General features: G+C 39.4%; 1 protein-coding gene across 7 annotated transcripts in view; it reads left to right on the top strand.

Annotated features, from left to right (window-relative positions):
* Positions 1-13,543, top strand: part of LOC122546175 (amine sulfotransferase-like) — a 124,461-nt gene extending 110,918 nt beyond the window's left edge. For 6 of the 7 annotated variants that reach the window (XM_087981281.1, XM_043685007.2, XM_043684993.2 and 3 more), the window contains 3 exons: positions 1,145-1,239; positions 3,545-3,716; positions 11,449-13,542. In XM_087981281.1, the coding sequence (XP_087837407.1) occupies positions 1,145-1,239; positions 3,545-3,716; positions 11,449-11,564 (383 nt within the window). In that variant the 3' untranslated portion in view covers positions 11,565-13,542. Of the gene's footprint in view, positions 1-1,144; positions 1,240-3,544; positions 3,717-8,862; positions 11,305-11,448 lie in introns of all 7 variants that reach the window. The other variant, XR_015753794.1, reaches the window with a different exon arrangement.
* Positions 13,544-14,167: the final 624 nt, after the last annotated feature.

The following is a 14,167-nucleotide window of genomic DNA, read 5'->3' as shown; positions in this document are numbered from 1 at the left end:
ACTGTCAAATGCTGCCTTGATGTCAAGTGTAGTCACCCTCACTTCCCCTCATAAGTTCAGCTCTTTTTCTTGTCCATTTCTGGAATGAGGTCAGGAGCTAATTAGACCTGACAGGACCAAAACTTCAATGCCAACGACTAGGTTATTACTGTGTGGGTGCTGCTTATTGACACTGTTATCAACTACCTCCATCACTTTGCTGGTCATTAACAGCACACTGATGGAGCAGTAAGTGGCCACATTGACTTTGTATTTGTCCTGCTTTTTTGCACAAGACATACCTGGACAATTTTCCACGTTGCTGGATAGATGCCAAAATTGTCGCTGTACTAAACCAGCTTGGCTCGGGATATAGTTAGTTCTGCAGCACATGTCATTGGGATTGACTGGAATGTTGTCAGGGCACATGGCCTTTGCCAAGTCCAGTGCCATTAACTGTTTCTTGATATGATGAATTACTGAAACTGGCTGAAGGATGCATGTGTGATGCTGAGAATGTCAGGAGGAGGCCAAGATGGATTGTTTGCACAACACTATCACTTTAACAAAGTTTGTTCCCTGACTTTAACAGTAAAGTGCCTGGAAATGTTTTAATTCATGAAAGGTACAATATGAAAGTTTTTACTGGTGTAATGAAATTTATAGTGATGTGTGGTTCTGGAATATAGGAGTTTTGAAATGATTTGAACAGTTATGTTGCAGTTAGATTTGTAAAGTTCATTTTCTCATGAATTAGCTCGATGATGCTTTAATTGAAAATTGCAGGCTGAGAAGGTCAATTATTTTCAGGCGTTAACTCCAGAAAAGAAAGACCCTGAATTAAAGCATTGTAAATTTCTTTTTCAAATTTTTTTCATTAATTCACAGCTATGCCAATGGTGTGGTCTTCAAACGTTCTGGCCATTTATAGTCAACATAGTCATACTCAGGTGCTACCATCCATGTATTTATTTTAAGAAGCATACTGTATTTGCCTGACTTTTTTATGAAACATACTAATGATTTGTATTCTGCTTTATCTGATTATGTTAACTTATGCAAAATAGTATAGATTGTGACAAATATATTTGAATTTGTTTAACTGTTCATAATTATTAAAGCAACTGAACTGAAATATAGCCTTAATTTTTTTTTCTCTTAACAGTGGAATTCAGCTGCTGGTTTGACCATATCAGAGAGTGGTATGCTCACAAGGATGCATTCAACTTTTTGTTCATGACTTATGAAGAGTTGAAGAAAGTAATGATATTTTGAAAATATACATTTTCCTATATTCATATGATCAGGTGTTGGCCATGTACTATTTCTGTACTTTCATGCAATTCCTTTTCAAGATATCAGCACTTCTCTAATTCTGGTCTGTTAAGCTTCCTGATTTTAGTTGCTCCGCATTAACGGCCATGCCTTAAGATGCATGGGTTCAAATTTTAGAATTATTTTGCTGAACTTCTCCAGCTCTCTTTCCTCCTTCAAGATGCTCCTTGAAAGCACCTTCTTTATGCAAATTTCTTTATGCCAACTACTCTAAAATCAGATGTAGTTCAAGTTTTGCTTTGTGATGCTCTTGTGAAACAATCGTGGACATTTCACACTATTAATGGTACTTTACAGAAATGTTTGTGGTAATAGTAGTAATCTGGCTGTAACTGTATGACACTGTCTCCTAGTGCTGGACTCCCTAACCAGCAGAATTGGTTACCCTGTGTCAACTTCCCCTCAATGTTTGAAAACTTTACAGCCACCCCTTGCTTTTTGAAATTCAGGGGAGTGTTGCACTTGATTATGCAATCTTTCCCAAATAATTTAATGATTGGAGTCCAGTGACCATTCCAGTAAATGCTTAATGAACTCCCTCCATGCTCAGTGTAAAAATTAGCAAAATATAATTCCCAAAACTGAAACAGGTAAGTCCAAACTAGAGCTCTGTACAGCTGCAGCATGATATTCACCTGTTTGTTTTTCCTAGCCTGCTCTATATAAAAACCAACATTTTATTTATCATTTTGATTTTTTTAATATACTGTGCCTGATATTTTAATGGTCATGTACATGGATTTTGGGATTCCTCAGACCTCCACAGTTTCAAAGTTTATCACTATTTGGAAAGCACTTTGATTTTAGCTTTTTCAGACATATATTAATGGATAAGGAATATGCTCAAGTGGCCTATTTGTTTTCATAAAATTTGCCTGTGTTGAATTTTATAGCCGCATTTTGAATTGAAGTGAGGCATTACTTACATATGGTTATTAAATTAGATAATCAAATGGCTAATATAGTTGTATTTTGAGATGTTCATAAACATGCTGAATGGGAGATATTGTCTCAGTGGACTTCCAGAAGGCATTTGATTTGTCACATTTAACAGGTTAGTAATGGTGAAAATACATGAAATTATAAGTAATTTTGTGATCTACATTATTGATTGGTTGAGAGGTAGAGATTAAAGGAATGCTCTGGTAGGATAAGGCAAGTTGTGTTTGTGAGTAATTTGTATTGTTAGCTATTGAGCATCTATAATAATAGTTTAGTTGAATGAAATTGAATGGAACTCCCATTTACTATATGTATTCTTGCTCAGTCCAAATCTGGATATCTAACTCAATTCCTTCCTGTACTTTCACTATTGATAACCAGTTGTTCTATCTATATTTAACCTATATCTGAACTGTATGACATAGCAAGACATTTTCCACATTGAACATTTTAGACAAGTATAAACTTCACTCTATTAACATAATAATTTGAGTCATGTTTCCACAATCAAGGCACAAATCCTGAAGGAGGGTTATTATCAAATTGCTTGATCACGGTTCAGCTTCTTAAAAAAAAACCTTGCAATTATACAACCACTTTCATGACTTTGTGGTGTCCCACAGTGGTTTACTGTCAAATAAATAACTTTGAATTTTAGTCAAAGCTGTATCAAAAGAACAATATTCGAAAAGAATTGCTGTGGCTTCAGTAGAGGTAGTTTCATGAATTCTGACTGAGGTTTGCTAGCCATAAGCAAGGGCTCGCAACTAATCAATGAAAACAAGATTGAGAGACATCAGATGTGCAATCAACTTGGTATTGTGGGACAATACCAGGAGTGCAGGCTTGAAAAGGTTATTTTACTCAAATTGGTTTTAAAATCCTAACCACTTTATGTACTTCCGTCTCAGGAGTAGCCAGTATTCAGAAACCAATCCTGGCCAAAACTCTTTCACCACAAGAAAAAAGATTGTAATGCATTTACAATGTCAATGTACATGAGAACAAGAGTACATTTCTCAACATGTTATCGGCTTTTACCTTTGAGCGTTGAATCTGGGATGAATCAGTAGCTTTCCATTGCACTTTGGCATGTTTAATTCTTAAAATTCTGCAGCAAAATATCTAGAAATTAGCACATATATCAATAGTTTCAGTTTTACAGGGTATCTCGTGAGTAATTTCACAGTGAGTGAAAGTATTTTAGTTTTCAAGTATCAAAGAGGCTGTTGCCATTTTTAAAGTTTCGAGGTTAGCTAACTGTGTTTACTGTATTGACCCCTGACAGGATCTTAGAGCATCAATACAAAAAATTTGCAACTTTGTTGGAAGACAGCTGGATGATGAAAAACTGGACAGCGTGTTAGAACACTGCAGGTTTGATATTATGAAAAAGAATCCAATGGCCAACTATGAAGGAATTCCCAAAAGATCCGAAGAAGGAACATTCCTTCGGAAAGGTACCTAGCATGATTTCATGGAATTCTAGAATGGGACAGTACATAAGAGGCCCTTCAGCCCATCAAATCTGCACCATCAAAAAAAACCTCTAAGTCTACGCTAGTCCCACATTCCAGCACTTGGCCCATTACCTTGAATGTTATGACATTTTAACTGCTCATACATGTACTTTTTAAGAGTTGTGAAGTTTCTAGCCTCAATTACCTTTCCAGGCAGTGCATTGCAGAATACCATAACTCCTCGGAGGTGAAAAATCTCTCCTCAATCTCTTCCAAATGTGCTGCGTTTCACCTTAAAATTATGTAATCTTGTTATTGACCCTTCAACTAAGGGAAACAGATAGTTCCTATTCACACTGTCCATGCCCCTCATAATGTCATACACCTTAATCAGGACCACCTCAGTCTTCTGTGCTCTGAAGGAAACAATCTGAGCTTATCCAACCTCTCTTCATAGCTAAACTGCTCCATTCCTGGCAATATCCCAGTGAATCTCTGCCTCTCTCCGGTGCAGTCACATCCTTCCTATCGAGTAGTGACCACACCTGCACACACTGCTCCAGTAGCGCCCTCACGAAAGTTTTTTGTACAGCTTAAACTTGACCTTAAACTGATAAAAGCAAGTGTCTCATGCCGCTTAACTACCTTATTAACCTGTCCTGCTGCCTTCAGGATCTGTAGACAAGTACCCCTTGTGGGCGGCACAGTGGTTAGCACTGCTGCCTCTCAGCGCCGGAGACCCGGGTTCAATTCCTGCCTCAGGCGACTGACTGTGTGGAGTTTGCACGTTCTCCCCGAGTTTCCTCCGGGAGCTCCGGTTTCCTCCCACAGTCCAAAGATGTGCAAGTCAGGTGAATTGGTCATGCTAAATTGCCCATAGTATTAGGTAAGCGGTAAATGTAGGGGTATGGGTGGGTTGCGCTTCGGCGGGTCGGTGTGGACTTGTTGAGCCGAAGGGCCTGTTTCCACACTGTAATGTAATGTAATCTAAAGATCCCTTGGTTCCTCTAGGCTTACTAGCGTCCTGCCATTCTTTGGGTATTCCTTTGCCTTGTTACTACTTCCAAAGTGTATCATCTCACACTTACTTGGGTTAAATTCCATCTGCACTACTGACCAATCCAACTATATCCTTCTGTTATCTAAGACCTTCTTCCTCACTGTCAACCTTCATGTCATCTGCAAACTTACTAATCACAACTACTACTTGCATTTTGTTTCCTATCGTTCACATATACCATGATCAGTAACGGAACCTATGGTATACCAATGACCACTGGCCTCCAATCACGTAAACAGCCTTCTACCACATGTGTATCCTACTGCTTCCCTAAGTCACCTTGGACCCCATGTGCTTTACCTTAGGTATTAGTCTCCCAAAGGCTTTGTCAAAGGCTTTCTGAAATCCATTTGGATTCTGTTGTGGAGGATGACTTACTGGGATAAGCCATGGTGGACAGGTCTCTGGCACAGAATTTGTCCCTGATGTCAGAAGGGAAGGGGGGAGGTGAGTAGAGCATTAGCCATTTGGGGACTCCATAATTAGGGGGACATATAGGAAATTCTGTGGGAATGAGAGAGACCCACGGATGGTGTGTGGCCTCCCAGGTGCCAAGGTCCGTAATGTCTTGGATTGTGTTTTTGGGATCCTTAAGGGGGAGGTGTTGGGGGGGGGGGGAGGGGGAGGGGGGGGTGGCAGTGCCAAGTTGTGGTCCACATAGGCACCAACAGCATATGTAGGAAAAGGGATTGTATGTAAGGCAGAAATTCAGGGAGCTAGGATGGAAGCTTAGAGCTAGAACAAATTGTAATCTCTGGTTTGTTACCCATGCCACATGATAGCGAGGCGAGGAATAGGGAGAGAGAGAGCAGTTGAACACATGCCTCCAGGGATGGTGCAGGAGGGAGGGATTCAGATACCTGGATAATTAGGCCTCATTGTGGGGTAGATGGGACCTCTACAAATGGGATGGCCTACACCTGAACCAGAGGGGTATCAATATCCTGGGGGGGGTGTTTGCTTTTGTTCTCCGGGAGAGTTTAAACTAATTCATCAGGAGGATGGGAACTTGAATTGTAGCTTCAGTGTACAGGAGGTTGAGAGTAGTAAGGTCATAAATAAAGTTTCAAGGGCGCAAGAGTGTACCGGCAGGCAGGAAGGTGTGTCTACTTCAACACCAGGAGCATCCAGAAAAAGGTGGGTGAACTTGCAGCATGGGTTGGGACCTGGAACTTCGATGTTATGGCCATTTCAGAGACATGGATAGAGCCGGGACAAGTACAGTTTTTGCAGGTTCCAGGTTTTAAATGTTTCAGTAAGAACAGGGACAATGGTAAAAGAGGGGGAGGTGTGACATTGTTAGTCAAGAATGGTATTATGGTGACAGCAAGGACGTTTGATGAGGACTCATCTACTGCAGTAGTATGGGCTGAGGTTAGAAACAGGTAAGGAACTGTTGGGAGCTTTCTATAGGCCTTTAAAAAGTTCCAGAGATGTAGGGGAAAGGATTGCAAAGATGATTCTGGAAAGGATCGAAAGTAACAGGGTAATTGTTATGGGGGCCTTTAACTTTCCAAATATTGACTGGAAACACGATAGTTCGAGTACTTTGGATGGGTCAGTTTTTGTCCAGTGTGTGCAGGAGGGTTTCCTGACACAGTATGCAGATAGGCCTATAAGAGATGAGGTCACATTGGATTTGGTACTGGGTAATGAACCAGGCCAGGCATTAGATTTGGAGGTAGGTGAGCACTTTGGTGATAGTGACCACAATCCGGTTATACTTACTTTAGCAATGGAAAGGGATAGGTACATACTGCAGGGCAAGAGTTATAGCTGGGGGAAAGACAATTATGATGCATTTAGGCAAGATTTATGATGCATAGGATGAGGAAGGAAACTGGAAGGGATGGGCACAATTGAAATGTGGAGCTTGTTCAAGGAACAGCTACTGTGTGCCCTTGATAAGTATGTACCTGTCAGGCAAGGAGGAAGTGAGGGAGCGAGGGAGCCATGGTTTACCAAAGAAGTTGAATATCTTGTCAAGGGGAAGGAGACTTATGTGAAGATGAGACATGAAGGCTCAGTTAGGGCATTTGAGAGTTACAAGTTAGCCAGGAAGAACCCAGAGAGAGAGGTACGAAGAGCTAGGATGGGACATGAGAAGTCTTTGGCAGGTAGGATCAAGGAAAACCCTAAACTTTCTATAGGTGTGTCAGGAATAAAAGAACGACTCAAGTAAGATCAGGGCCAAGATTAGAGTGGTGCTGGAAATGCCCAGCAGATTAGGCAGTATCTGAGTAACAGGAAAATCGATGTTTCGGGCAGGAGCCCTTCATCAGAAATGGGTGGATATATGAATAGGAAGGGTTTAGAGGGATATGGGCCAAGTGTTGGCAAATGAGACTAGATTAGGTTAGGATATCTGGTCAGCATGGACGAATTGGACCGAAGGATCTATTTCCGTGCGGTACATCTACGACTGTCTGACTCTTGCCAATCACATCACATCAATGTGCTTTCATTCTCAATTCTTACCCCAAAGGGATTCCTTTTATCTTACCTGTTGTGTCCCCATACCTTTATTGAATCTCCTCCCAACTTTCTTTTCTCGAAGGAGAATAATCACAGTTTTGATAATCTATCCATGTACCCTACCTGAAGTCTGTCTCCAGGACTATTTACTCTGTACTCTACTAATGCCTTTGCATCTTTCCTGAAGTATAATGCTATGAACTGGGCACAGTAATCTGATTGAGATTGAATGTGTATTTTATAAAAGTTTACCATAACCTTTTTTTGCTGTTGTATTCTAAATTTGTGTTCCTGGTGCTGCACTTTCTACTTTTGGAACACAACAAGGATTTAGCCTCTGAGGTCAGTGTACTCACTGGGGGAAAAAATAAAAAATGATCAGAAAATCATATGGGAGCATGGTGCCCTTAGCAGCTAAGTTTCTGATGAGCATTCCTGTTGTACAGATTTTTGTGATTAGAGTTTGAATTTGTAATAGCCACCCAATGGAGTTGTTTCAGGCAGAGCTTTAGCGTTGCATCCATCTGTGCGTAAATAACTATTGTCATCAAAGGACCAAAGGCACCTGTCTGTGTCTCACTCTTGTGCTCTTTCTCTCTCACTCTCTCCCTCTCTGTTTTAGGGAGACAGCTTGAGGGGCACTGTTCTGTGTCAACCATGAGTGATCAGAAATTTCTCACCTCTTACTGCTTCCGTGGATTAGATTAGATTAGATTACATTACATTACATTATGGAAACAGGCCCTTCGGCCCAACAAGTCCACACTGACCCGCCGAAGCGAAACCCACCCATACTCCTACATTTACCCCTTACCTAACACTACGGGCAATTTAGTATGGCCAATTCACCTGACCCTGCACATCTTTGGACTGTGGGACGAAACCGGAGCACCCGGAGGAAACCCACGCAGACACGGGGAGAACGTGCAAACTCCACACAGTCAGTCACCTGAGGTGGGAATTGAACCCGGGTCTCTAGCACTGTGAGGCAGCAGTGCTAACCACTGTGCCACCGTGCCGCCCACAAATCTTCTTGAAAAAAATGGCCCTGTTGATACTGGGAGTTTGCAAGTTTTCTTGTAAAGGTTTTATAATCCCTCGTAAAAATTAATAACCTTAAAAGAAATGAATCCTCAAGCTATCCCAAGTGTGGTCTCAAAGTCATATAAACAGTGCCTCTTGTACACAAGTTCCTTTTCTTTTCCCACTCAATGGATCTCACCGTTTTCACGACCAGTTGCAATCTATTCAAGTTCTCCGAATGCAGTTACCACTAAAGGCCCTTATGATGCAGTGGTAGAGCCCCTACTTCTGAGCCAGGCGAACTGGGTTCACATCTCACCTGCTCCAGAGGTGTGTGGTATTATGCCTGAATAGGTTAGTTAGGAAAATATCTCCAGTTCCTACCAGTAAGGCACAATTCTACAAATCCTCATGCTGTTAGCATAACTTTCCAGAGATTCTTTAATGAGAATATGATAACACCCCAGTTCATGGTTTGACCACCTCTGAAACACACTAGAGTGTCCCTGAGCTACTCCCATAACTTACAGATTTAAGTCACTTTGTTCCTTTCTAACCTCTTTCTTTTCTATTTTCCTTCCTTTTTAGAGATACCTTCATGCTCCTCGTGAACAACCAGAGTACTTTGCAGCACAAAAGGCTGAAACCCAGTATTTCATATCCATTTCAGTTTGTGTTTTTTTGTACACCTAGCTATTATTTCCATAACAGTCTCAGACAAAGTCTATTTTTGCACACCTTCTCATCAAGAATGTCCTCTTTGTAGAAACGTAACTTAGTTTTCTTTTCAATTCTGGTGATGGTCTCAAAAAAGCAGGCTTTTTACGAGCTGCTGAGTTCGTCATAGATGGAAGATATTTCTACCTGTTACAAGACAGTTCATGCCAATGGAACAATACAAAAGGGACACAGTAAGGGGTGGGGACTCCCTGTGCCAAGAAATCCTGTTGCTTGGCCGCATTGGAACTTGGCATACCAGTGAAGGCTGCATATGAAGTGAATTGAAGTCTTCAGGTTTCCACATGTGCCAGTGATGGGTTTAGATTCCATACAGTGTTGAAACAGGCCCTTCGGCCCAACAAGTCCACACCGACCCTCCAAAGAGCAACCCACCCAGAACCATTGCCCTACATTTACCCCTGACTAGTGTACCTAACACTATGGGCAATTTAGCATGGCCAATTCACCTGACCTGCACATCTGATCTGATTATGGAAGTGAAATATCCATGAAGAAATGAATTTCTGTTTTTGTCATCTGCATCCAGTCTCAGGGTCTGAGAAGCATTGCATGTGTCAAAGATCGTGGAGCCTGGGTGACTCTTCCACATTAATGAGTCCTTTCAGTTTTGCCTACAGGCACCATAGTGCTGCCTTCCCATGCCAGCTAGGTCTGTCTCATTGATCCTGCAAACTTTGGCTGAGGACAGCATTGGTGAGCACCAACACACACTTTTCTACAAGTTATATTGTACCAGGATTGTCTCTTGTGACATTTCTTTTGCCATTAGAAACTCAAACTACTTTTTTGAAAAAGAAATAAAAATGTCAAAGGAAATTAAGCGAAGTCTATTCAGTTCCCTTTGATTTATCAATGTAGAAAGGCCCTCAGAATATCCCAGAGTTTTTGCTGTCAATTGGAAGTTCGTTCAGTGTGTTGGTCATTTTTTGTGTGAAGAAAACATCTTGATTTTGTGTCAAAATTGTGTTTCTATTTTGAATCAATGTTCCTTTGTACAATTCACACAATACCAAATATTTTACTGGAATTACAGACATAAGGAATATGAATTAGGAATATGAATATGAATCGTAACCACTTGAGCTGGTGCTGCTATTCAATAAGATCATGGCTGATCTTAAGTTACTTAAAGATTGCTGTTTTCTTTATCACATACATGTTGTATTCATTAGCAAGGTGGGAGTCAATTTAAAATTGTGTCTGCAGGTTGGGAAGCAGGAGGTAGTGGATCCATTCTGCTGTCCAATTCATTGTTTCAACAGCAGTGAATGGACAGGAAATCCAGCAGCATTTAAAAAGGGTGACCAACGTAACCTTAGCAACAACAGCTAAAATTGGTCCCCACTTCTTGGATATCTCCTTTCAAGGCTGAAAATCTTTATCTCCATCTACATAACTCAGATTGCTAACACTACAAGTCATGCTCATAGCTTTGCATTGCTTTCAAAACTTGAATGTTTCCCTGAACATCAGGAACTACAATCGAATATAGTACTCAATGTGATGGGATCAGAATGGACCTTAAATGGTTATGACTTTTTTCTGATATATTCAACCATCTTGTGTATATTGTTCAAGAAAAGTTTCTGCTTTGCATTTGTGATTTGTATAACTTTGGTTAAAACCCCTTGTATCATTTCACCATGTCACATATGGTTTTCTACATTTGGTCTTTTTAAATTTTCCAACTTAAATCTGCAGACTTGCATATTTTTCTGACTCATTGTTATTTCTACGCTGTCTTTATTGATATTCTTATTTGTTGCATTGAGTTAATGAATTCAGGTCAATTGGTAGAATTTATTAGCATCAGTCTTCCATACACTAAATCCTGGGGGAGACCTCATTTACCATTTCCACTCTTTATTATTTTCTTAACTTCAGTTAACTTATCTGCTGCCAAGATTTACCAGTGTCTCCACATTTCTTCCCCCAAAATATGCTTTGTTGATAACAGTTATAAAAATATATTAATTAATGATTCAAAATTGCAGTGGCTGACTCAAGCTTTGATACATCCCTCAACATGTGGTCCTGGCCCTCAGCATGTGTCAGTCTGCAATACTTAGTCATCAAATGCAAAGACTAGGATCACCACAGCTTTGACTTTAATAGTCTTTTCTTAAATACTTTTGAATGTCCTTGTCAATAATCTGAAAATAAGCATTAGACTTTTTACATATGTAAGGACTTAATGCCATCTTTCACCACCGTACCGTGATTGAAGTAATTGGTACGAGTACGGCAGGAACTAAGAACTGCAGCAGAAGAAGCAGCTACCAACCAACAGTAAGTTAAGAGTTCACAATTAATACTTGGAAAGCCAAGTTCTCCCAATTCCACATCCCAAAGCCTCCCATCTCCTCCTGCTCTACCTCTTTATTTGCTGATTGTATTGATCCTGTTTATGGAATTACATTCTCTTCTTTACAGGTAAAATTGGAGACTGGAAAAATCACTTCACTGTGGCTCAATCTGAAATGTTTGATAGAGTTTTCCAAGAAAAAATGAAGGATGTGCCTTTAAAGTTTATCTGGGACAATGAATAAATCAAATGCAACAATGAACAGTATGTGATATTCTGGAAACAAAGGAAAATGAGAACAAGAGAATATGTATGTCTAAACAGTGTATTTGTGGAGAATTATACTTAGAAGGGTAAATTTATACATTTTAAATACAGGCAAACATTCAATGTATGAAAGTTTAGATGCAAGCAAGCATTAAGCATTTGATTACTATTGATCAATCAAATCCTGTGGATTAGCAAAAATTGATAATCTGGATTTCTTGTGTTTTCTGGTTGTAGAATATGGTTCTAAATTCTGCATTGGAAATAATGAGACACATACTCAAGATTTTCAATCATTGTGCAAAACATAGAACAGTGACATATTATTTGCTTTAAAAATTTAGAATATTGTCATGTATTTCTCAAAGTTCAGACCTGGGAAAATTTATGGATTTCTGGAGCATGCATGTACTTGATTTCTTTTGTAGTCTAACAAGTTTGGATGTGCTAGTTTCTGAAGTTCTTTTCAAGTAGTTAGTTGTTTTATTTTTCCATGAAAAAGATGTATAAATGTAGATATTCAGCTGTAAAATTTAAAAATTGATCACTATGAAATGCTAAATACATTTACATAGAATTGCATTTACAGCACAGGAACAGGCCTTTCAGTCCAATCTGGAAAATGCTGGTGTTTGTGTTCCATTCACGCCACCTCACAGCTATCACCATGCATTCCAAAAAAATAATAGCACACTGTTAGAAATTGATTTCTCCTACTTCTCTCACAAAGCATGAACACGGCCTCAGGGAATGCTTTAAGGGGCCAGAAACAATTTCCGCTGCTGCTGCAGAGCTTCCTTATTCCTGAATGGCCCCAGGGGCTCGGCATTGCTCCCTTCGACGGAACTGTCCACTGCTGTCCTCAAAGATTCCAACTACTCCACAGTCCTCTATGGCCCTGTTGTTTCAAGTAAAACAATCAGTTAAAAATTCTGCCCCTGGTATCTGCTTTAGCTTTACAGCTACCAAACGATAAAGTGGTTAATTGATTAAGTTTCTGGTAAATTGGAACGTCATAGACATTGATTAGAGGAAGACTCACTGGTGGTTATGAACGAGAGCTGATTAGGCATTATTTGTTGAAAATAAGCATTCCCTTTGTCCAGATATAGTGCAAATGCTATCTGACACTGGTCATCCCAGGCTGGATGAAGTCCTGGCTCAGCTATAGATTGGCAAAAGCTTTTTCAGTAACAGTAATTTGAATGCTACTGAATACTATAGAATCACTATTACAAGAGTGGTACTGAAATGATGATGGTCCCATGGTGATGGATGAATTTGATGATTTTGGGGCTAAGAACACTGTTCCTGAGGATCTTCTGTTGCAATGCCCTGACTTGTGTCATCTCTGGAAAGCTCCTAAGTAGAGCAATCCTAGCTCCTTTGTCAGGTATGACTCTAGCGACTGGATGATTTTCCCCTCTAGTCCCCATGCATTTACATTTTGCCTGGGCACAGCTTTATTCATAATAAGATTGTTTAATTATATTGGGAATGGATTTATTTTGTTTGGAGTGGAGAGGAGTCAAACGAGCCAGGATATTGTCACAAATGTTGTGATTTGGTGTGATTTATGATATTCTGGCCTGTGTTTATTAAAAAATACAATAAAACTTGTTTTACTTTCTCATGTAAATAATTGTTTGCTATCTTTTAAGGGAAATGTTCTTTGAGGTTTTTTTTGTAACTGGCCTCTTTGAGAATTTTCCCACTGTTCTAAAAATTTAATGGAAATAGTAATTAATATGTAATGAATTGTTTGAATATGTACTTTTTTATATCATGTTTAAACTAAATAGACAACATTTTCTAATGTTAACATGAGGTCTTTATCTCCATATTAACTTCCATAATTTTTCAATAATTGATTATTTCAAATAGTGATTTGAATAGTATAAATTGATGCGAAGAAATAAATCTTATTAACCATATAATTTGTCGTTTTAAATTAATAACATTTTTAACACCGTGTGCATCCCCCTTTTATTTTGCTGTTTTCTTCTCCCTTATCAAATGATTCCATTCTGATGTCTCAATGTATTAGTCCCTGCCAACGTAGTAGCAGCTTTTCCCATAATGTTTCACTTCTAGGTTTGTATCAGCTGTAAAGTTGTAAATGAGTTTTAAAGAAGATCAGGACTTATGGAATTGAGAAGATTAGTAAACTGGCCTGGCAACATGAAAACAACTAGTGACAAATTTATTTTGGATAAATTGGATACTTGTGTGCACAAACCCTCACCATACTTTAATCTCTGGACCAAGCTACTGAGAAATTGACTTTGGCAATGAAAGAATAGACAATAGATTTATATAGTTCTCCTTAGAAACCCAAGATGCCATAAAGCTCTCTGATATCAATTGCCTGATGCTGGGATCGGAATGTACGATTTAAAAAATTGCTCTTTGTGTAAGGTAGTGTATGATCAAGTTAAATATCGTCCAGAACCTTAAGTGAAAACGGGTGGTGTGGATTGGGGCATTTCAACTGTTCCAGTAAAGATATGAATGTTAGCCAGTGGTTTTGAGGAAATAAAGGACAAAGACCCATTGAAGTATATTTAGGTCACCCTTATC

This window comes from Chiloscyllium plagiosum, unplaced genomic scaffold, assembly GCF_037043375.1.
Source record: "Chiloscyllium plagiosum isolate Xiang-an unplaced genomic scaffold, Cpla_swu_hap1 HiC_scaffold_3, whole genome shotgun sequence".
NCBI lineage: Eukaryota > Metazoa > Chordata > Chondrichthyes > Orectolobiformes > Hemiscylliidae > Chiloscyllium > Chiloscyllium plagiosum.
Note: the sequence above shows the minus strand (reverse complement) of the source record. Positions and strands in the feature narration are given on the sequence as shown.